Below are 23,469 nucleotides of genomic sequence, written 5' to 3'. Positions count from 1 at the left end.
GGGCAGTAGCTTTGGCTCAGTCGTGGTGTCTTCTTCTCGGCTCTGCTGTAGTCGTCTCGCGATGGAAGTGCAGAAAAAAAAAATCTGAACGATTTAAGCAGAATGTCTGTGTTCAACTTAATAGCTAAGTAATGTTTATGTGACTACATATGGAAGTCATCAATTTTATTGTATTAAGTTTCTTGTAAACGTGGACACTAATGTTAGACACTGATTTAGCAAGCCAGGACTTTTTGATGTGTTTGGCAGTCGCTTAGGGACAGCTCCTTTTAACAGTAGCTACAAATACTTAATGCTCCCACCCTTAGATGTTATCACTTTTCTTGATAGTGGAAACACAATTTGGTTATAGATCCATATCTTGGCTAAGATAATTTAGTTAATGTTCTAGTTCGATAGCTGAGTGTTGTGTAGCCAACGTACATTAGCTATCACTGAGATAGCTAAAGATAGCTTGTCGCCAAAAATATTTACAGGAGTTGCCTACATACCTAAAATAATTAACCATGTGATTCACGAAACTGACAAACTGAGCTATATTTTATAGAAAGGATAGCATCTGGATATTGATAGATTTAGATGTAGATTTGTACAAAAATGTTAGATTTGGCGGGAGTTTGCTCACCACCAAATGCTTTGTTCCACGGTACGTAGGGAATTCAAGGAATAACGCAGATTTTCCCCACTTTTGAAGCAGGTCTCGGGAACTGCTAGCTATCTCTACTTAGTTGTTTTTCTGTTTCGTGTTAATGACAACCAGTTTGATGTTGTTCATCGGATTTCTTGTGTTTTAATGTTTACGTGAGCAGGAAATAGTTTGCCCTTATGTGAAGTGAAAACGTGTTAACATTGTTTGAAAATTAATTGATATTCTTTTCTTAATCGTTTCTTCTGCAGAACATTAAACGTATACAACTAGCTTGCTACGTTGTATAAAATGCCCAATCTGAAAGTTTAAATTTCCCGCAATTTGTTAGACGTTTTCGCTTGATTGGCTTGTTCCTTAAAAAAAAAACATTAAATAGCCTTGCAGACGCTTGCTCTTATTGGTTGAGCCGGTGAGCGCCAAATTTGCAATATAAAAGGTGCAGCAGAAAGCGCGTCCGCATTTTGTTTCTTCGCTTCGCTCCTAAACGTTTACCTATGGTTTGTTTATAGCTAGCTAGCGCGTTTTATGTATTGTCGTTAAGGTCTTTATTCATATCTGCAAGTTTCGTAGTTTTATAACGGGAACGTTTTCTCTTACTAATATTTTTTTCTCTCAAAATATACAATGATGTCCACTCGTTCTCCACTCAAAGCCAAGAATGAAAACTTGGTTTCCACAAAAATGGGAACCATGTCGTTGATTGATAAAGAAAACACAGTAAGTTACCTAAATTATATTGTTGGATAGCCCTCTAGTTAGCTTTTTGGTAGTAACGTCTAAAAGATTGATCATGTTAATGAATGAGCTTATTCTTTTAGTGACTGATCTAGCTAGTTGGGGGGAAATGGCTACAAAATGCTTTGTGTTGGTTAGTGTAAGATGTCGTTTTGATTTTTATTATTTATTTCCACAGCCACCTTCTTCGAACACGACGAGAATTTTGGCTTCCAGGACGGCGCGCAAAATTTTTGACTCCGAGGTAAGGCTTTCTAACCTGAAGCCCAAACCAACTTTAGGCTAATTTAACACTCTTTAGATGACTAGATATGGGTTTAATATTGTTTGATCGAGAACATCGAGATGAGCTTCTCAACCACTACCTCTGAAGTGACTAACGTGGCACTATTTGAGTAACACATTACCCAAGAATCCAGTAACCATTACTTGAATAGCTGAAGTTCTTTGGCGGTCGGAAGTTGGCTACCTAATCGCTAGCTAGTAAGATGGCTGAGCAGCTAACTGATTAGCCTATTGTGTTTAAAATGTATGCGAACAAGGTGGTGCAATGTTATCAGCGACAAAATGAGTAACTGGCTAAACGAAGTCGGTAACTATATAAGTCATTAAGGGATACGATTCTAACAGTTAATTTTCTAATTTAAATACTATAAAGCTTACAAGCAATTTAAGATCAATTAAGGTAATTCGGAGTTTTAGAATGATTTGTACTATACTGCTAACTCAGGATGTTGATGGATAAGATGTTAAGTTTAATACTTTTGTACTCGATTCTGAAAACTTTTTTTGTACTCTACATGTACTGACCCTGAAAATTGCAAATGATTTTTTACGACTTAACCCCCATCTCTATATACTTTTTTTTCTGGATAAAAGGAAAGACCAAAAACAGAGGAGCCTCTTCTAAAGGAAAATCCATGCCGCTTTGTCATCTTCCCCATTCAATACCATGATATCTGGCAGATGTACAAGAAGGCAGAGGCCTCTTTCTGGACAGCTGAAGAGGTGTGTGGCTTGTTGTGTCCAGTGTAAGCTATGCCAGTATTGTTGTGAATGTTCCTTCAAACTGAAGTGATGTGTATCCTGTCCCCAACCCTTGCAGGTTGACCTGTCCAAAGACCTTCAGCACTGGGATTCTCTGACAGATGATGAGAGACATTTCATTTCTCATGTGTTGGCATTCTTTGCTGCGAGTGATGGTATTGTCAATGAAAATTTGGTGAGTTTACAGGCCAATTTACATATTCATGGAAAATTAGGGTGTGTAATGTGGATTTAGAATGATTGACCTGAAATGGAATGTTTGACATGTATCAATTTATTCTTTAAATGCTTCATTGACTGAAGTTCAGAGCTGCAGTGCATTTTGATCCAAAGCCTGGTATATTATAGATGTGGTTAGGAGTGTTGTAACACATGCCAATTAGAGTAACATTGTGCACTCTCTCCCCTTGGGTACAGTTCCACCTAATTTACTTTCAGTAGCCTATATTCTCTACCTGTAATCTTGACTTTACCCTGGTTACTCTTAAGATCTTTTTTGTTGAAAAGGGTATGGCGCTTGGAAGCACCAGTAACCTTGACTTCTCATTGCATTTTTCTAACACCAGGTGGAGCGCTTTACCCAGGAAGTCCAAGTAACGGAAGCGCGCTGTTTCTATGGTTTCCAAATTGCCATGGAGAACATTCATTCTGAGATGTACAGCCTTCTTATTAACACCTACATCAAAGATTCCAAAGAGAGGTATGTAATTTAACCCTGTCCAGATTGCAGATGGAAGGGCAGTGATGAGAGGCGCAGGGGTACGGACCTCAGCTGATGATGGGAGCTGAATGTTGGTGTTTTCAATCCAGATCAGCAGGCATGTGGTCAGCTGACTGGAGGGCACCAGCATGAAAGTCGCCTTTACTGAGCCCTTCCCGTCCCATATGAATGTCCAGTGAGTGTTTTTTTGGGGGGTGGTGTTGGTCTTTTAACATACCAGAAATAAAAAGATTTCAGGCAGTAAAAATGAGCTAGCAAGGTTTCATTCTCTCAAGTCCAAATTCAGACTTCTGAAGGCTTTTGTGATTCCCAACCCCTGCCTGTAGGGAGTATCTCTTCAATGCCATTGAGACTCTGCCTTGTGTGAAGAAGAAGGCTGACTGGGCCCTCAACTGGATTGGCAACAGAGAAGCTCAATATGGTATTTTACACATCCTGCCGATTTTCTACTTCAGTTTTGCTTGAACTGTAGGGGTAATGTAACCATCTGACCTCATGTAAATGTTTTTTTTATTGTGTGCAGGTGAGAGAGTGGTGGCCTTTGCTGCTGTGGAGGGCATCTTTTTCTCTGGCTCTTTTGCTGCAATTTTCTGGCTAAAGAAAAGGGGCCTCATGCCTGGCCTTACCTTCTCCAACGAACTCATCAGTAGAGATGAGGTAGCCCTCTAGCTGTATTTAAGGCTGCCAATTTTGATTACTGAGGTTTGTGGTGACTGACTTGGTGTGGGGTTTTGTTTTTTGTTTTTTTTGGCAGGGTCTTCACTGTGACTTTGCATGTTTAATGTTCAAGCACTTGGTGAATAAACCTCCTCAATCAACAGTCCAGAAAATCATTATGAATGCAGTTCAGATTGAACAGGTATTTACATCACTTGTACTCTTCAGTACAGCTTGTTGAGACTCGAACATCTGAGAAACTGACCTTTGTTACCCCTCTTTCCTTAGGAGTTCCTGACCAAGGCTTTGCCAGTTAAGCTGATTGGCATGAACTGTGACCTAATGAAGCAATACATTGAGTTTGTGGCTGATAGACTGATGTTGGAGTTGGGCTTCAGTAAGGTGAGAATTAATATATTAAGTCAAGGCACATGATGTATGACATTGATCCATGTTTACCAGAGAATGCATAAAGACTCCAGCATTAATTTGGTGTTGGTTTTGGTTGAACTGCAATTGGATACTCAACCAGCTAGTAGTTGAATTGCCCAAGTCCTATGAATCACTTGAAATAGAAATTCAGTTGAGGCACAGGGTTGTGCACCTTGACTGAGGATGGGTGCCAAACGTCTGATCTTAGACCAATATGGGATGTAGTTCGCTAATTGAGGAAGCCCGTCAGTCTGACAAACATGAATGGGTTTTGATTTTTGTCCAGTAATCCTGACCTACATGCATGTTTGGTTTTTTTTGTAGATATATAAAGTAGAAAACCCCTTTGACTTCATGGAGAACATTTCCTTGGAGGGGAAGACCAACTTTTTTGAGAAGCGGGTGGGCGAGTACCAGAGGATGGGAGTCATGTCTGGGTCCACAGACAACACTTTCAGGCTTGATGCTGACTTCTGAAGTGAATGGACACTAATTGTTTTAACATTTGGAGGTAACTACTGATCACCTCCATGCTTCATTCTGCAAATTGTTACTCTCAAAAGGACTGCTGGATGGGCACTGGGACATCTCTGTGTGTGTGTGTGTGTGTGTGTGTATATATATTGTAAATATATCAAACTTTCAATATACATTATGCCTTTTTAACTTGTCATTTTTTGTTCATATAATTTTCAGTAAGATTGCTCAACCAGTGCTGCATATTTATAATTTGTACAAACTTCATAATTCTTGCTTTGACTTTTTTGAACAGACTTGTCAGTTTTTCTGTTAATCCACTGAAGCTGTAAATAAGTGGAATTTGCTGAGTTGTGTGCAGTGAGGTTTGTTTGTTTTTTTTTGGGTTCCCTGCCTTGAGCAAACGAGTTGTTTACTGTCATTTTTTTTATATGAAGTCTTGTGTATGGTTTCTGAATTCTTCAATCTTGAGTTATTGGGGGGGGGGGGGGGGGTGTTGAACCATAACTCAGTTTCAGGATACCAAAAAAGTCAAATAGCCTTTAACTCTTTGGCCCTTCATGGAAAAGAGACTATTGTCACTATAGATGTGGGCAAGAATACTGGTTCTGTAGGACCAGAGCACTGCTGTTTCTAACGTCTGTTTGACTAACTCCTCCATGACTGTGGGCTGCTTAAATTGTTGGGTGGTGGGAGGCAGCACTCGATCACCCTTATTGACTTGAAATGAATTTAGGGTAAATAAATGTCTTTTTAAAAAAAATAGGTCTTGTTTCTTATTATACATGTCAGAATGGATTGCAACCATGGAAACTTTCAAAGCACTTAATATATTTATAGCCCTTGTTATCTCAAGCACTGCTGGGCTGGGCAGCTAACCATTTCCTCTATGGGTTCCAAATACACTGCAATTAACATGCTCACCAAATTTAATACATATATTGGCCCTTTTATTGTTTCTTCTGGTGTTTTTCTAGATGTTTGATTTTAAATCATGGTAATTTGATCCATGGAATGGGCTGTGCATATTGCAGTAAACATTTGGGTTGCATCAAAAAGCACACTTAAAATTAAAGGTTAAATGGTGCAAGCAGAAAGTGCATGAGTTATTGTAAGACTTGTCCCTTAATGCAGGAATAACCAGTGACCCATCCTGACTGAGCTGTGTTGGTGTGCCACTTTGTACCTTTGTGTAGTTGACTGATATGTGCGAAAGTTTGTATCCTGAAGGGTGTGTGTTGTGATGGCTATTGTTTAATATACTTGGTGACATTAATAGCAATCAAATCAGCCACAGAACCAGTTGTCATTTCCAAACAACTCAAAGTACAAATGCGCATCTGTATATGCTTGCAAATTTAAAAAGTGTTGGTACCACACAAAGCATGGTTTATAAAGAAGGCACAAATTAAGTTGCACCATAGAACTTTGCTCCAAAAAGTTCATTTCAAGATCAAGACATCAAAGTAACTGGTGGAGGCATCAGATTATTTGTGTACACCATGACTTCTATGTTGCAATGGCTTAATGTGCAAAGAAGGGGCTCATACCCCAAATCCTGGTTTAAAAAACATACACTTGAAATTATCAGAATAAGTACCTATCCTACTGGTGATGTGTTTTCTGGTCAGATGAAAAAAAACTTGTAACAGGCCATAACGGTGCTATGTATCTTGGTGAAAGGGTGAGGCTTTTAACACTAGAATGACTTAAGTGGTGAGTTGTCACCAGGCAAACTACTCACCTGCTGGCCTGACCCTGTGCTGTGAGGAGTTTAGTGTAATCTGTAATGAGAACAACACTCCCAGCTGTAAAGTATGGAGGATGGAAGGAGCATTATGTGGGGCTGAGAGGGTCTGGTGTGCTTCAGAAAATGGATGGCATGACCCTTCATGCACTAGAAAACTAGAAAAAAGGCAACACCTGAAGATATCAGGCAGTTCAAACTTGGTTGTATCTGGGTCTTCAGGCAGGATATCCTAACCATTTATCCAAAGTTATCCAAAGACCAAGTATTAGAGTGGCCTTAAGCCCATAGAAAAGTTTTGGAATGAACTGAAAAGCGTGTCTGAGCAAGGAGACCCACAAACCTGACTGGATTACATTAGTGCTGTCAGAATAACTGGGAAAAATTTCTAGCAAAGTACTATGAAGCTTCTGGAAGGCTACCTCAAGTGTTTGGTTCAAGTTAAAAGTCTGTATCAAATACTAATGAAGTGTATATATAATTGATCAATATAAAATGTGTGTGTGTATATATATATATAAAAAATATCTGATATAGCAAATAGAACTTGAAATAAATCTTTCTTGGCTATTCATTTCAAACTATAGGGAAGAAAGTACATAACCTAATGGCTTAACACTGGAAATAACATGAAATGAATGGTGGTCTGAAAAATATAAGTGCCTTTATATACTGCCTGCCCAAAAAAAAGGTCACATTCTAATATTTCCTTGGAATATTTAGCTTTGATTATGGCATGCGTTCGCTGTGACATCGTTTCCACAAGCTTCTGCAATGTTACAACATTTATTTCTGTCCAGAGTTGCATTAATTTTTCCACAAGATCTTGTATTGATGGGAGATTTGGATCACTGCAAAGTCTTCTCCAGTACATCCCAAAGATTCCCAATGGGGTTCAGTTCTGGACTCTGGTGGCCAGTCCATGTGTGAAAATAGTGTCTCATGCTCCCTGAACCACTCTTCCAGAATTTGAACCTGATGAATCCTGGCATTGTCATCTTGGAATATGCCCGTGCCATCAGGGAAGAAAAAAATCCGTTGATGGAATAACGTGGTTGTTCAGTATATTTGGGTAGTCAGCTGACCTCATTCTTTGGGCACATAACGTTGCTGAACCTAGACCTGACCCACTGCAGCAATCCCAGATCATAACGCTGCCCCCACAGGCTTGTATGGTAGGCACTATGCATGATGGGTGCATCACTTCAGCCGCCTCTCTTCTTACCCTGATGCGCCCATCACTCTGGAACAGGGTAAATATGGACTCATCAGACCACATGACCTTCTTCCATTGCTCCAGAGTCCAAGATTTATGCTCCCTAGCAAACTAAAGCCGTTTTTGCCGGTTAGCCTCACTGACAAGTGGTTTTCTTAAGGCTACACAGCTGTTTAGTCCCAATCCCTTGAGTTCCCTTTGCATTGTGCAAGTGGAAATGTTCTTACTTTCACTATTAAACATATCCCTGAGTTCTACTGTTGTTTTTCTATGATTTAATTTCACCCACACGTTAAAGTGATCGCTGATCACAATCATTCAAGATTTTTTCCTGACCATGTTCCTTGAACATGATTTTTCCTCACTGTCCTTCCAGTTTTTAATAATGCGTTGGACAGTTCTTAACCCAATTTTAATAGTTTCAGCAATCTCCTTAGAAGTTTTGACCCTTCTGAAACAGACCACAGGATGTGTCTTTCGACATGATTGTTTAACAAATAAGAAGCTGCACACTGCATCAGTTAGGGTTAAACAACTTGTTGCCAGTTGAAACATAATCATCCATGTAGTAATTATCCAATGGGAGGCTCTTACCTATTTTCTTAGTGAAATCCAGGTGGTGACCTTTTTTTTGGCCAGGCAGTGTGTGTGAGTGTCTGTCTGTGTGTGTCTGTGTGTCTGTCTGTCTGTCTATCTATCTAAATAAATGGATACTACAGCTTCTATAGTACTCAGTTTGAGTTGGTTTTGCTGATAGAAATGAAGGATTAACGTACATGTAAAAATTTGTCTTTACATTTTCTTTCACTATTTTGTATAAATACCCCACTCACTTGCTGCCCCAACTTAACAGGTTTGATCAACAAACCATTCCCTCTAACACCAGGTATGTTAAAAAGCCATTTGTGACTAACAACTGCCACATTACAGATTAGGGTCTGTTGGACCAGCTGCTGTTCTAAACAGGCAAATCCAAACCTCCCTCCATTCCCTTTTAAGGCTGTAGGACCCTGCAAAAGCACCATGGGTACCTGTTCTATCTGACCCCTGCTGTGGAACACTGAGTCTGTTTCAGGACAACAGCTTATTCATGCTATTAATAGTTTACAATCAGTGCCAGACCATCCTGTATGCAAACAATGCAAATGGTGTAGCCCTTCTCCAGAATGCTGATAATGATGTCATAAATTGTTTTTATTTAGCTAAGCTTGGTTTTGGTCTAATAAAGATGACTAATATTACTGACAGGGCCCCAAATTATGTTAGTCTTGTTTTATTCCTACTTTAATTCCTACTGAGCTATAACGTTATCTTTATTCACTCCAAGTGGCATCATCTGTCAGGTGCCATTATCTAGCTCCATAGAGCAGCCTCCAGACAGATTTTTGGTTATGGCCCTGGAATGGCTATGGTTAGCACTGTATAAACAAAGATCTTGTAAACAAAGCTACAAATTAATGTTCCTTATTAATAATGTTAACTATTTAGTAACGTAATTAAATATACACATAGGTATACAGAATATAACAACGGAACTAAATATACAATCATCATTTACTTTACTTTAATCCACAAATTAGAAATACCCTGTAGGTATATAGTTAGTGAAAATAGCCAGTTTGTTTCCATATACTGTTTGTTAGTTTCTCACCACAGGGCAGCTTCTGGATGATTATTTCTGAATGTAGTGACTCTAAATCCAGCAGTGATTTTGACACATCTGAAAACTATCAACAGTGCTGTGCATGGTACACTCATACCAGTGCAACACCCACTTCCATGACACCCTGATTTCATAGTGTTACTGCCATGATGAGAATGGTCTGCCACCCAATTATAGTTCAGTCTACAGTGGATATGATCAAATTGAACAGTGATTAACAGGGCATAGGCTAGCTGACAGATGCAACAGACAGCCTACAACCAGTAATTGCACACATAAATAATCCACCTATAAAATGGAGGTACCTATGATGTTGCTGGCAAATATAGGCGCAAAATCTTTTTTAATATAGAGAAAAGCTTAAATGCTGACCTTATATCACACTAACTTTATGGTGTATACATTAATCACACAGGAAAGATTTTTGCACAACATGCTTGCAAGGCATGCATGTTTAATTTGCATATGATTTCACCACATGTGGTCTCAATATCTGCCTACCGTGGAAAAGATTTTCTGATCTGTGATCATCAGTCACAGAGTATCAGAGTACATGGGAGTTCAAGGGAATCCTCGAGGATTTTCCTCACTGACTAGGTGTCTGGTGTGAAAATGTTCCAAATATAGCTCCTCTAAGCATGAGGATAGGCCTAAAAAATGCTCACACATAATCCGACTATGGCACACTCCAACGGGACACAGATCAATTGAATAACTCCAAGCATTTTAAGGCTAAGGGCACACCTCTCTCAAACGAGGTGATGAGAGACAAGAAAATCATGATTTGTCATGGTAAACACACCATAATTTGACATTGTAGAAAATATATTAGCAAATTGTCTTTTTCAATACTCCTTAAACATAACAGGAATCTCCTAGTATGAAGTGTAGTAAAAACCCACAGTTTAAATTGAGGGGAACAATCTTGTTTTCCTCATAGGGCTCAGTAAGGTGGACTAATAAGGAGGTGGCATAGAGTAGCCAGTGCTAAAGGAGAAATGCTAAAGTATGCCTGGGAACACCTGTTGGTCACCATGACCCTAAAAGGAGACAGCTGAGCCAATCACAACACAGCAGCTACAGACTACAAAAATCTTCATCTACACCCCCCATCCCATACTCCCACCCACGTAAACCCCACCTCAGCTGTTTGGCATGCTTTGGACTTCATCACACATACCAGGGCACTGGTCAACTGACATAGGCAGTACTGAACAGTACTGCATTGGCCCCCCACAACTGGTTCCTTAACTAGTTAAACATCTACACTTAGAATGCAAATGACTTCCCTACCCGGAGGTACTTCAGATAGCAAGTGTGGTCAGTGTTGCTTTCCATTTTTTATGTAATTACATCATATCCATGTTGGCCCCAGTACTACATGCATAAAAACTACTATTAATATGAATAAAGAAGAGACATGAAGTTATATATACTTTTCCTGCCTTATGTAATGCAGGCCTATAAATGTTTACGTCAGCTGAGGAGAGTAATGGTGACAGTTTTAAACTACTTTTTTTTTTTTTTTTTGCCAGAGGGAGGGATTCTTGTCTCCTGTGCAACATCACTCCATTTTAGTGACACCCTGTGACAGAAGATTAGGTGCAAGATTCCTTTAATAGGGTGACTTTTTTTTTTTTGTTTTGCTAGCTCTTATTTGGCGTTATGCGAATTCCCAGGACCACCCCTAGGGCCCATCCCCCTGGCCACTGTCATATTTAAGGGGCATCCCTCACCCTCACACTTTATCCCAGTGGAAACTCCAGCCTTGCATTTCAACTTGGTGAGTGTGTGCCTTCTGTTAACTTTATTTCTGTGGACTGCCTCAGGGAAGAGGGAAAGAAACAAGGTTTTATACAATGTTAGGATAGAACACTGAACCATCTACATGGAGAAAAACACTCAGCTTTGTTTTTTTAAAGTTCAGTTAATGCTACAAGATTGACTTGTCCATCTCTTTTTGTGAAAACTGACAGCGAAATTCCCTGAGGAACTGGTTTTCTATAAGAAACCTACAGTAGAAGACACGTCCAAAGCAAATGGTACCACTTTCTACAAGAAGTATTAAAGAACATTGTGAGAGATCAGGAAGAAAGAGTATTTTTGTAAACTAGACCAAATGAGTGATAAAGTTATTTTTGACTCAAGACAAAACATTGTCGTGTATTTTAGAAACTAATGTTAACATTTCGGTATAGGTTCATTAGAGGCTAGCATCTTACTCTTGGGTGCTTTAGCAATAGATGCTATGAATAGAGGTGGCAGTATTACAGCACGTTGTGTAGAGAAGAGCCACGATGTTTGGACAGCTGAGCCAGAACTCCTACTTGTCAAGTGAAAAACTCTCTTGGCTGTGAAATAACTTCAGATAGGGGGCTGAATGACAAAGCCTGCTTGCAATAAAGCTGATTCATAAAAATAGCAAAGTTTTCTTGGAGTCTAAGCTATGCACATTTTTTGGTTTTACTATGCTGAACTTTTATCAGATGCAGTGAATCATATAAGAAGTTAACACTGTTGTGTTTACCTGGACATATCAGCAGAAGTTCTGCTTTATGCCTTTTATGTATCATTAGTTATCCTACAAAATTTATACTAAAATTGAATGTCTGCTACAATTTACTACAATTTGCTCAATTAATTTGTAAGTGAATGCTTCTCCCAAAAGGGGATTCTGATGGAATCATTTTCTTCAACATTTGTCATTTTCACTGGCAGTTTACTATAAGCATATTTTTACTGTCATCTTCTTCTTCTGAAGACCATTCTGGAAAAGACCAATCATGTGTGACGATGACGAGACCACCGCCCTTGTGTGCGACAATGGCTCTGGTTTGGTAAAGGCTGGGTTCGCTGGTGATGACGCTCCTCGTGCTGTCTTCCCTTCTATTGTTGGAAGGCCCCGTCACCAGGTACAGGACTGAGAGAAAAATCCACAGCACAGTGCAGCAACAACATTTAAACATTTAAAACTGACACAAACTTTCACAAACGTTACTCACTGATTTCTGATGGACTTCTCCCAACAGGGTGTGATGGTGGGTATGGGTCAGAAAGACAGTTATGTCGGAGATGAGGCCCAGAGCAAGAGGGGTATCCTCACTTTGAAGTACCCCATTGAGCATGGAATCATCACTAACTGGGACGATATGGAGAAGGTATGTACCAACGATAGAAATGATTCAAATTGTTATGGCAGGTGAGAATGTTAAGCTGCTATGGTCTTTTTAAAATTCTTTATAGACTTTTTAAAAAATAATTTGTAATTGGTTTCTAGGAAGGACTTCAACCAATCAACAAAGCAAACTTAATTAAACAATCTGCCTTAGGCATATGGCAAGTTTTTTTTTTTTTTTAACTTATTTTGGTTCTTGTCTCAGATCTGGCACCACACCTTCTACAATGAGCTGCGTGTAGCCCCTGAGGAGCACCCAACCCTGCTCACTGAGGCGCCCCTCAACCCCAAGGCCAACAGGGAAAAGATGACCCAGGTAAGCAGACCCCCAAGAGGGTAATACTTTTTGTACTCACTCTAAACACCGTTCCACTGTTCACCTTTATGCTTCTACTTTAGACCCTTCTGAAAATGACTGGCTTTCTATGTCTTGTAGATTATGTTTGAGACCTTCAATGTCCCAGCTATGTATGTGGCCATCCAGGCTGTGCTGTCCCTGTACGCCTCAGGCCGTACCACTGGTCAGTATTCTCTGAAAGTATCCAATATCCATCAAAACATAAACTGCTATATGTTGATATAGCATCTACAGTATTATATTTACATTACATTTTTCTATGTGGCATATATAACCACAACTTTTCATTCTCCTGTACTGCTTCACAGGTATTGTGCTGGACTCTGGTGATGGTGTGACCCATAATGTGCCTATCTATGAGGGCTATGCACTCCCCCATGCCATCATGCGTCTGGATCTAGCCGGTCGTGACCTAACTGACTATCTAATGAAGATTCTGACAGAGCGTGGCTACTCTTTTGTGACCACTGGTAGGTACAGTGAAAATTAATAGCCCTCTGTGGCATCATAATTTCTTCACATTAGGCCAAATCATCTAAGCAAGTTAATTACCTGCTAGACAGACCTTGCATAATCACTCACTAAAACTCCCCTTCCACAGCTGAACGGGAGATTGTGCGTGACATCAAGGAGAAGCTGTGCTACGTGGCTCTGGACTTTGAGAACGAGATGGCCACTGCTGCCTCCTCCTCCTCTCTGGAGAAGTCCTACGAGCTGCCTGATGGTCAGGTTATCACCATTGGCAACGAGCGTTTCCGCTGCCCTGAGACCCTCTTCCAGCCTTCTTTCATTGGTGCGTCTTGTCTGTCTAACATGTTTACTTTATTTGGCTGCCCCTTGCCTGCATTAAATGAGTGAGATTTATCCCAGTTGTTAATTATATACATCACTGATTTGATTTTGCCTGTTGCCCTTCATAGGTATGGAGTCTGCTGGTATCCACGAGACTGCCTACAACAGCATCATGAAATGTGACATTGATATCCGCAAGGACCTGTATGCCAACAATGTCTTGTCTGGTGGCACCACCATGTACCCCGGTATTGCTGACCGCATGCAAAAGGAGATCACTGCTTTGGCTCCCAGCACAATGAAGATCAAGGTAAGAGTCCAACCAACTAAATGATTCTACACTCAGAAAAGCAGTGCAAATCTGGCCACTTTTTTATGCACACTCTAACAATGTCTCCTCCTCTGTGTAGATCATTGCTCCCCCTGAGCGTAAGTACTCCGTCTGGATTGGTGGCTCTATCCTGGCTTCCCTCTCCACCTTCCAGCAGATGTGGATCAGCAAACAGGAGTATGATGAGGCTGGCCCCTCCATTGTCCACAGGAAGTGCTTTTAAACCTTCTATCTTACCAATCCACCATTGTGTTGCATTTGTACTTTGTACTTTTTCATTTATTGTATATAAACATACTGTAATAAACATAGATTCCCTTCACAATATTCAAGTTTCTCAATGTTTTACTAGTGACAAAAAGGTGCTATACGATTACTATTTTGAACAAACAAACAAATATAAACAAACAAACAAAATATTAAAGTCTGCAGTGACAGCCATTGCTGCTCTCTGACCTCATTTACAGACAGAACCATAAGCCTAATAAATCTATTTTGATGCAGTAGTTTTATGGCATTTTTGACAACCAAACTAATCTTTTACACAAACTGAACTGAATGTCTGTTTCTTAGCCAATTTCAATAGTCATTTCAGACTATTTCATAGCCAATTTACAATCTGCATACTTTGAGAAGTGACATCACCCTATTAGGTTAATGCCAAACATGCACCCTAATCAATTTTTGTGGGCTTCAACGATTAAGGGATAGTTCAACTCAAATCTCTCCCATGTAACATGGCAGATAACCCGTGTACATCTTTGGTTCCAGTTTTACATAATAAATAAAGATTACGTGCAATAGCCACAATGAAATGAGGCCTGCCAGCAAAAAAGTGACTTTTGTGAGGCACCTCTGTTTGGCATATGGAATTAAACTCAAGAATATTTATGACAGTGTTGACATGCCCACCAGTAAGTAGGCCACACACTAGTCTACAAGAAGGCATAACATAGAACAAGGAAATAGTTTACTTAGTGTGGAATACAGTTTATACTGATCTACAACTATGGATGCCAGGTCATGCAACCCATCCTTCCTATCATAGCCTATTTCACAGACCAAAGTGTGCCTCTTCAGCATATGCAGGTGAGAAACATAACTGAGTATGGGTTGGTACCATGGTAAGTCACAACGAAAAAGTGTAGATTGTTATTCTGGTCATGTAGTAGTAGACTCTGAGGGCTTGTTCAGAAAATGTCTGAAAGCCTTAAGGGTAAGTAATAAGTTGCATTTTGTGACATTGGACCCAAAACCCATCATGCCTAGTGAACCCTACTTGTCTGACATTCCCACAGGTACAAGTTGATAAAAGAGAAGATTGCCTATCTAATGCCCTGCAATATGATGTAGCCAGCCTTGTGAAGCAGATCTTTCATGAGCTTCTACATCCAGTGGTTCCTGGTTTTCTCCAGGTCTTCATGATCGCTCAGCCACTACCTGTAGAGGATGTAGAGGATCAGTTTCCCTGATTCAGGGCCCGAATGTCTTGGTCTTCAGGGAGCGAAAGCGCTTCCCTGACCTCAACAGAGAGAAGAGCCTATTGTTGGGATGGGTGGGGTCCTTCACAATCCTCCTGGCCTTGGTCTGGCACCGCTTGTAGTAGATGGTCTGCAGGTCAGGAAGTTCTGTATGAGTGATGCGCTCTGCTGAACGCACCACCCTTTGGAGTGCTTGTCTGTCCTGCTTGGTGCTGTTCCCAAACCAGACTGTGATGTTCCCTGTGAGGATGCTCTCGATAGTGCAGGTGTAGAAGTTCCGCAGTACCTTGGAGGTTCCACTGATCCTCACGTGGTTCCACTGATCCTCACAGGTTGGTAGTGCCGCTCCTGCTTCTTGCTGCAATCCACGATCAGCTCCTTTGTCTTACTGACGTTTAGGAGGAGATTATTTTCCTGGCACCAGTTTTCCAGGTGTTTCCAAGCCAGTTTCCAGGCTTGTCCTGCCTTCTGTCTGAGATTAATACTTCTACTCTCTGCTTTTTCTTCATGTTCCTCAAACAGAGCTTTCTCAGGTATGTTACTTAAGATATACACATGTAAAGTAAGTTACAGTATGGCTAAATACTTAGTTTGCTTTTTCTCATGTCTCTCAGATTTGCAGTGATTAAAATGAACAGCTACGACCTGTCAGTGGTCCCGACTCCAAACCTCTTTCGCTTGCTCGGTACTTCTGAATGCAATAAAGGGTGCCACAGGCTTCACATTGCTGTGATCTGTGCACACACATTGGGTATGTCCTAATGGTTTTTCACAGGCCAGTCAGTGATGAAATATGTACAGTACTGAGTGATGGACGATTGCTTTTCAGTAGCTGTGGCTCTATACTATTACAAGGATGACCCTACAATGCTGAACTCCCATCTGCCATATTAAATGGACTCTAGCTTTGTGTGGGAAAGCAGTGGAAGAACGCATTTAGAAGGTAATAAACTATAAGCTAAATATAAATAAATAAACTAAAGCTATTTTGTAAGCCTTCAGTTAGATGCCATGTGAAATGGCAATTATTCGAGCAATTATTTATATGTGTCTACAGACTTGTCTTTAAGCAAGATTTGGACTTCAAATTCCAAAAAGAAGGGAAATTCTTCAGACGAAGTTTAGGAATGGTGCTGTGTTTTGTTTGACCACTTTTGTGATTACTCCTCAAGTAAACATCAGTCATGCATTACATATTAACCATTCTAATTAAATTGCTGTGCTCCATGCTGACATTGTTGGTTTACATTTACTCTGAAGAGCAGCAATATTCAAATTCTTCAATTGTCTTGAACAGGTGCCTCAGCAACTCACCCAGAAGTAGAGACAATGCAAGGTCAGTGTGCTCAGAGGAGTGCTATTGTATTTTCCTGAGATTTCAGTTGTAACCTTTGAACAGGTGAAAACAGGAAGTGTAGTGGTTATGGGCAATGAGGGAATCTTCAGGCGGTTCCAGATTTTCCTTCAACAATCTTAGGTGTGTCATTGTCTTATTTTTCTTTAAATGTCATAAATGAGGGACCCTGAGGGAAACGATTTTGTCACAGCAGCATATAGTAAAAGCACATCCAGTAAAGAAGACACTATAAATACCAAATCCTACAAGGACACACAGTTGCCAGATAATAAGTTGCAAGCAGGTAAATGGTAATTAGTTATTCCAGAGCACTGCAGTGTCATCATCCAACACAGAATGTGACAATCATGAATAATGTGCTGATCAATAACAGCCTGTAGTTTTAAGTGTCTTTTCATTTTATGTCATCGACTGTTGGTTTATGTCTTTGTAAAAAAACAAACAAACAACCTTTTGCCTCCAGTCACAACTTTCAGATTTGTGTTTTAGAATGTTCAGTCACGAAATGACCACTGATTTTCTAAAAACCCGTACTTAAGGAGTGTAAGGAGTGTAGAAGTGTCAAGTGTCATTGTCCATATAAGCAACAGTATGTGTTTTACACTGAAGGCCAGTTTTTTGTTTTTTTTTGTAAACTTGATTGCCAAATGAATAGTGCTTAATCTCTGTTAATCTCTCTTAGACATGCATTTGAAATTCTTTATTGTGTTACAAGTCCTAGAGAAGATATCCCTTCTCAGTCACCTATATTCATGTAGGCTCCAGCCCTACAAGTGTACAGCAGTTGGCCATTGTCTGAAGAAGTGTTACCATGAAAGTGTCTGTCCACAATCAAATCCTACCCATCCCATGTGTGCTTAAGGCACTTTTCAGCACCCCAGCCAGAGACAGTCCAGAAGATCAGCAGCTTCTCACTGATAAAGAGGCCATGCCTTCCTTATGTAGTTCAGACAGTGCCTTTGCATTTTTGGAAAATGGTACAGGCCCTTTGATAAAGAACACTAGCACCACCCCAGATTTGGAGATGCAAAACATGCCAGTTGGTGGTGATGAGCAAATGCCCATGGACAGAGAATATGAATATCCTCTTCATGTTCAATGCTCTGGTTCTGTGCAGCTAGGCACATTAGACAGCAAAATTAATTTACTTCCTGCTTTATCAAGTCCATCAATAGTGCTTAAGAATGACTCAGATAGTTGCAAATGCCTGCAGATTCAACTGATGAGGCTGACTCTGCAATGAGAACTCATATGTATGACAACAGTAGGGTGCTGATGTGAAAAACTGACCTGCCCTTGCTCACAGCCCCAGCATCTCAAGGTCCCTGCCACATGTGACCCTGATGCTTAATAATCTTATGGCAGGGAGCGGCTGTGGAAGTACACCGCTGGATGCAATAACCACACCAAAGATTTAAAAAATGAGAGTATTGGATTGCATTAAAAATTAAGGCAGGTTGAAGGTGAAGCCAGTGCTGAGTAAAGTGATTCGATCGCTCCTTAAATTTCAGCATACTCCTCTTTGCCAGTATGCGAAGCGAATGTACTCTTGCATTAAAAGATCAACTTAAAATCGTCTTGATCAACTTAAAAGCATACGAGCTCCATACTGAAGTTCTGAATATGATTTATAGGGAGATTAATGACACACTTGTTTTAAGTATTAGTCCTACTCATCGATAAGACTTATATATTGTCATTGTAATGCTATTACTTTTTTAATTTTCAAACGTGTTCATTTCAGTTTTGTGTACAATGTAATGTTCCATTTATGTGAACATACATAAAGGATAATAATCTTTTTAAAAAATATTTTAATAACTCTCTAGTTTAGTCGTGTATGCGCGTATGCATTAATACATACGCACTTTTTGTTTAGAGATATATTTTGTAAAGGAATAAAAACGCAACTCATAATCGTGTAACCTATGTAAATTTGTAAACATGATTTATGTGTAAAGTAGGTAATATAAACATTAGGATTAAAAGAACACGGGGGAGGTATATCATGCGCGTGGTCCAGGAACCAATTACAATTTGAGGAGATTAGATAACCGGGCAGCTTGGCAACAGCGTAAATGAACCGTGGAAGAGGAGCGGCATCCTTGCTCAGCCTTAGAACCTCCTCGAATCACTACGTGGTAAGGTATGTTTTCGCCTTGTTCTTTCGGTTTAGCATCGTTAAAATCCAACGTCGAAATTTCTGTGTTCAAATGATACACGAATGTGTTCAAATGATACACATTTGCGCTTCCTGAACAGAACAACCTATAATTTGTGTGTTAATGACGTAGTTGAATGTGTCGCGTTGAAATTGCATTTTATTGTAATACTGAGGTGAACTTTATATCGTTTTAGCTGTCTGCATTGCAATTTACATTTAGAATTAAATCATTTAACGTTTCACGTACAAGAAAAAAAGGCTACAGTCGTATTGCTGTCATAGCGACTGGGGCATGATGTTGTGAAACAAAGTAGGCCAGGTCTCACCTCACGTAGAGTAAATCTGTCTTTAGAAAACGTAGCCCAAATAGGCTATATTATCAATACATCATTATGTTGTGCGGAAGACTACAGTTGATGGTTGAAGTCGATATATTTTCTTTTGATTGTTCTTACAGTGCCAGTGATGGGTTCGGCTGGCAAGATGTCACACACGGTTGCTTTCAGTCTCTTGGTGAGTTTGACGGCAGTCGTTTCTGGACGTAGTCCTCGCACCGCTGACCAAGTGTCGGAGGCGGACATCCAGCGCCTTTTGCACGGTGTTATGGAACAGCTGGGAATCGCGCGTCCCAGGGTAGAGTACCCGGCTCATCAGGCTACCAATATAGCGGGCCCCCTCAGTATCCAGGGTAAGGAGCATCTTATGTTTGATCTCAGGTGCCATATATGCTCCACCTAATACTATAATTACTTAATGTAATGCTATATTGATTATAAGCTATGAAATGAAATCTTAAATTAATATTAAGGTGTAAAATTCATAGAGCTAAAATTATAACAGGAATTCATTAAAAACTTACAGTAAATAATGCAGAGGAGTATTAATAGTTACACACAATTCCTTTTGTGCAGTTCATTTGCACTTGTATATGGCCTTATATATAATCATGTATTAATATTGATTAAATATTAGTAATATTTGATCAATAATCGGCCTAAAATATTGGCACATGGACATTTTCAACATGACTGTATAAATATACTTCACATTTTAATACTGTGTTCCTGAATATTTTGAAGGGAACAGTAATTTTTTAAAAAAAATCTAGTTGTGCATTAGCAAGTTGTGACCGGCATGTTTGCACTATGTCCACTAGGTGGTGCTCACGAGGGGCTGCAGCATCTTGGACCATATGGAAACATCCCCAACATTGTCGCAGAATTGACTGGGGACAATGTACCAAAAGACTTCAGCGATGACCATGGCTATCCCGACCCTCCTAACCCATGCCCCCTAGGGAAAACGGGTACTGTAGTCTATAATCACCAGCCAAATGTTTTGTTTTATTGGAACTCACATTTGTTTTTTAAGAACTAATAAATAAACTGAGGATTTAATCTGCATAACTATATATTTTTTAGTTGTGTTAGTCTTTTGTTTTTTGAAGATAAGGTAGGCTATGTCAGAATTAATTTAGAATGAGAACTATGGGTAATCCTGTACATCCATAGAATGTGAAATGTTGTGGGCTTCAATGAATACACACAGTGTTCCTGTAGGACTAAACATGGATGATACTGTGTTCTTAGCTGCTGATGGGTGCTTGGAGAATTCACCAGACACAGCAGAGTTCAGTCGAGAGTTCCAGAAACACCAGCACCTCTTTGACCCAGAGCATGACTACCCTTCAATGGCCAAGTGGGTGAGTTTACAGTTTTGATGATAGCAATTTGAACCCCTTTCTGGTAGACACAAGGTTTGGATCTGGGTTTGCATATTACAGTTAAGTTAAACAAGCAATAGTTGTCATATTAATATTTATTATATGGTGTCCATTTTTCTATGTAGTGACCATTTTTCTTAGTCTGTAGTGAGTATAAAATGAAAAACTTATTCTTGCCTTTTTTTTTTTTTGAATGTGCTCGCAGAATAAGGAACTGCTTTATCAGAAACTAAAGGGGCGTCCAAAAAGAAGAAAAAGGGTATGTAGAGCTTCAAATGTGTTTTCATTGCCCGTGGGACATAACAGTATTTGGGATAGGAACTAAAAGAGAACCTGCGGTTAAGCCATGTTAAGCAAAGGTATTTTATGGGCGCAACCTTTTTTTTGTTGCAGAGTACCAACCCGTATTTAATGGGACAAAGATTGGACAATGTAGTGGCCAAGAAATCTGTGCCACATTTCCCAGAGGAGGATGAAATGGAAACCACTGCAAGCAGCATGAAGCCCTGAACTTTATACAGTATTGACAACTGTGTAACTGTGGAACATAGTGTCACATCCGAATGTGAAACAGTAAACCTAGATCATATGGTGCAAATGAAGATGGTGATCTCGTAAAATTTATTTTTCCTTGACACGGTTTTTGTGTTCAAAAGAATGTTAAGTAAAATAAACATGTTCATGTGCACATTTTTTTAAAGTGTGTTCTAACTGTATTTAATACGAAGAGTTTAATAAGGATTTGCAAGTAGTTTTCTGTTTGTCACCCTTGTAGCTTTTATATTCATTTTCAAAGTTTGATCTTAGAAGCCTTTAATGTTTTCCAGACACGTTTTGAACGGTTGTGTCATAACAGTATAAAGCCATGAACTGACTAATGTATTTCGTAACAAGCATTTAGAGTTTTAAGTGTCTTTTCATTTTATGTCGTCGACTGTTGGTTTATGTCTTCGTAAAAAAACAAACAAACAACCTTTTGCCTCCCGTCACAACTTTCAGATTTGTGTTTTAGAATGTTCAGTCACGAAATGACCACTGAATTTCTAAAAACCCGTACTTAAGCGGTACTGCGTCGCTGATGAGCTTGTCCAGGTTGAAGAGGAGGTGTGGTCTGCCTCGCGCATCCTGCCCCCTCCACTTAAATGTTGCGCGGATGTGCCGCACTTTCTGTCTTGTCGCTGAGCTTTGGATTTCAAATTGCTTTTCAATTTACTTTCGGTCGTAAAGGTTTTTACATATAATTTACATACGTGTATTGCATTTTACGTAAAAAGCGAAAAACAGGTATTTTACAAGGTAAGCATACTATTTTAATTATGCGGTATGGGGAACAATTTTGAAGTTCAACGTCAACATTTTTAATTCTAAGTTTCAGCCTGATGACTTAACTGAAATCTAACAAGAAGCTTCTCGAAAACCCAAAATAAAACCAGCAAAAAGTTTTACATGCGCAGTCAATCACCGAAAATTGTCGATATTGCTTATCATACATGTTGTCATATTTTTTGCAACTATAGATTTACTTGCTGTTTCCTAACGAACTTTAACTTTGTAATAGTGAATATTATTTCTTTTCACATGAAAGGATGGCGAAAGAGGCATTAGTTGCTGCGATCGTGGTTTTGTGGCTACTTTGCTGTCCAGTGAATAGCTGGGTTAACGGGGGATTTCAAGGCGCCATTCCCCATCACAATAAATACAGCCCAAACGAGTCCGAACAGTCAGCGCAGACACCACAGAGTGGGGCCAGGATAGGGCCGTCTGCGCCTGCGGATGAGGTGCTGGAGTCTAGCCATGAGGCTTTACACGTAACGGAACGCAACTATCTGAAACGTGACTGGTGCAAAACGCAGCCACTAAAACAGACGCTCTACGAGGAGGGGTGTATCAGCCGCACAATCATAAATAGCTTCTGCTATGGACAGTGTAATTCATTTTATATCCCTCGACATGTTTATCAAGAAGACAGCGCCTTCCAGTCCTGCTCATTTTGCAAACCAAAAACATTTACGTTTGTCACCTATGCTTTAATATGTCCGGGACAGAACCCAAGAACCAGGAGGAAACGCGTCCGGCGTGTGAAACAGTGCCGTTGTACTTCAATAGATCTGGATTAATACCAGTTCAATTTCTGTTTGTTTTCTCAAACGGCTAATTGTAATATACCACTACTGGCATAAAATACGTGGAGAATATCTCTCACAAGCCTATACTGGATGCTTGGGAGGAGCAGCAACATTCATGCGGTCGGTTTTGCAATGTCTGATGCTAGCAATGTTAGCTTTAAATAATCTCTGCTATCATAATTAGTGCCACACAGATGGCGTGTATTTTTCCTCCACCTTATTTTCCATTCATTGTAAATGTATGCAGTTCCTACTATAAGTGAAAAATCTCGTCAGTCTCCACTATGTGGACAAATTTGCTGTGTTATGCAAATCACTGACAACTAATTTCGCATGAAAATTAATTTCTGTACATAATGTATTTATGTAACTATGATAAATCAAGAAGCATTTTCATCTTTGATATAAAGATATTTATTTCCTCTGATTTCGTTTTTTTTGAGTGGTAAAAGAAAGAAAAGAAGAAAAAACTATTTCAGAACTTATTCTCTCATTTCTGCTAAAAACCTCTATCAACCTGTAACATTGTTCCCCAGACTTTAAATGGAAATGGAAATTGATGTGTCAGTTGAAGTGTCATAGTTAGATGAAAATGGGGTACATTTACACATGTTTAAT

General features: G+C 39.7%; 4 protein-coding genes and 1 non-coding gene across 7 annotated transcripts; all 5 read left to right on the top strand.

The window, feature by feature from the left end:
- The first annotated feature begins 59 nt into the window (after positions 1-59).
- On the top strand, positions 60-5,024 carry LOC113570533 (ribonucleoside-diphosphate reductase subunit M2). 2 transcript variants are annotated; one of them, XM_026998977.2, is made up of 11 exons: positions 60-128; positions 1,302-1,366; positions 1,563-1,628; positions 2,264-2,392; positions 2,490-2,606; positions 2,998-3,131; positions 3,479-3,573; positions 3,676-3,809; positions 3,907-4,011; positions 4,098-4,211; positions 4,566-5,024. In XM_026998977.2, the coding sequence occupies exons 2-11, from the start codon at positions 1,331-1,333 to the stop codon at positions 4,716-4,718; spliced, it is 1,083 nt and encodes a 360-aa protein (XP_026854778.2). In that variant the 5' UTR covers positions 60-128; positions 1,302-1,330; the 3' UTR covers positions 4,719-5,024. The 2 variants fall into 2 exon arrangements, with proteins under 2 accessions (XP_026854778.2, XP_026854777.2); XM_026998976.2 differs by lacking the exon at positions 60-128 and adding an exon at positions 135-646.
- Positions 3,167-3,305, top strand: LOC113570590. The gene has a single exon (XR_003409909.1). It is a non-coding gene; the product is annotated as a small nucleolar RNA SNORD94 (small nucleolar RNA).
- Positions 5,025-11,021: 5,997 nt separating the features above from the next.
- On the top strand, positions 11,022-14,327 carry actc1a (actin alpha cardiac muscle 1a). The gene is made up of 9 exons (XM_026998978.2): positions 11,022-11,127; positions 12,106-12,256; positions 12,374-12,502; positions 12,725-12,835; positions 12,956-13,040; positions 13,186-13,347; positions 13,479-13,670; positions 13,798-13,979; positions 14,080-14,327. The coding sequence occupies exons 2-9, from the start codon at positions 12,128-12,130 to the stop codon at positions 14,221-14,223; spliced, it is 1,134 nt and encodes a 377-aa protein (XP_026854779.1). The 5' UTR covers positions 11,022-11,127; positions 12,106-12,127; the 3' UTR covers positions 14,224-14,327.
- A 4,565-nt stretch (positions 14,328-18,892) lies between these two features.
- LOC113570579 (neuroendocrine protein 7B2) lies at positions 18,893-21,413 on the top strand. 2 transcript variants are annotated; one of them, XM_026999062.2, is made up of 6 exons: positions 18,893-18,979; positions 19,460-19,690; positions 20,159-20,308; positions 20,592-20,704; positions 20,931-20,984; positions 21,119-21,413. In XM_026999062.2, exons 2-6 carry the CDS (start codon positions 19,468-19,470, stop codon positions 21,233-21,235), a joined length of 657 nt encoding a protein of 218 aa, XP_026854863.1. In that variant the 5' UTR covers positions 18,893-18,979; positions 19,460-19,467; the 3' UTR covers positions 21,236-21,413. The 2 variants fall into 2 exon arrangements, with proteins under 2 accessions (XP_026854863.1, XP_026854861.1); XM_026999060.2 differs by having other exon boundaries at positions 18,893-18,984.
- A 100-nt stretch (positions 21,414-21,513) lies between these two features.
- grem1a (gremlin 1a, DAN family BMP antagonist) lies at positions 21,514-22,869 on the top strand. The gene is made up of 2 exons (XM_026999063.2): positions 21,514-22,021; positions 22,311-22,869. Exon 2 carries the CDS (start codon positions 22,312-22,314, stop codon positions 22,840-22,842), a length of 531 nt encoding a protein of 176 aa, XP_026854864.1. The 5' UTR covers positions 21,514-22,021; position 22,311; the 3' UTR covers positions 22,843-22,869.
- The last annotated feature ends 600 nt before the right edge of the window (positions 22,870-23,469 follow it).

The sequence above is a fragment of the Electrophorus electricus genome, chromosome 3 (assembly GCF_013358815.1).
Source record: "Electrophorus electricus isolate fEleEle1 chromosome 3, fEleEle1.pri, whole genome shotgun sequence".
Lineage (NCBI taxonomy): Eukaryota > Metazoa > Chordata > Actinopteri > Gymnotiformes > Gymnotidae > Electrophorus > Electrophorus electricus.
This window is presented reverse-complemented; position numbering and strand designations above follow the sequence as displayed.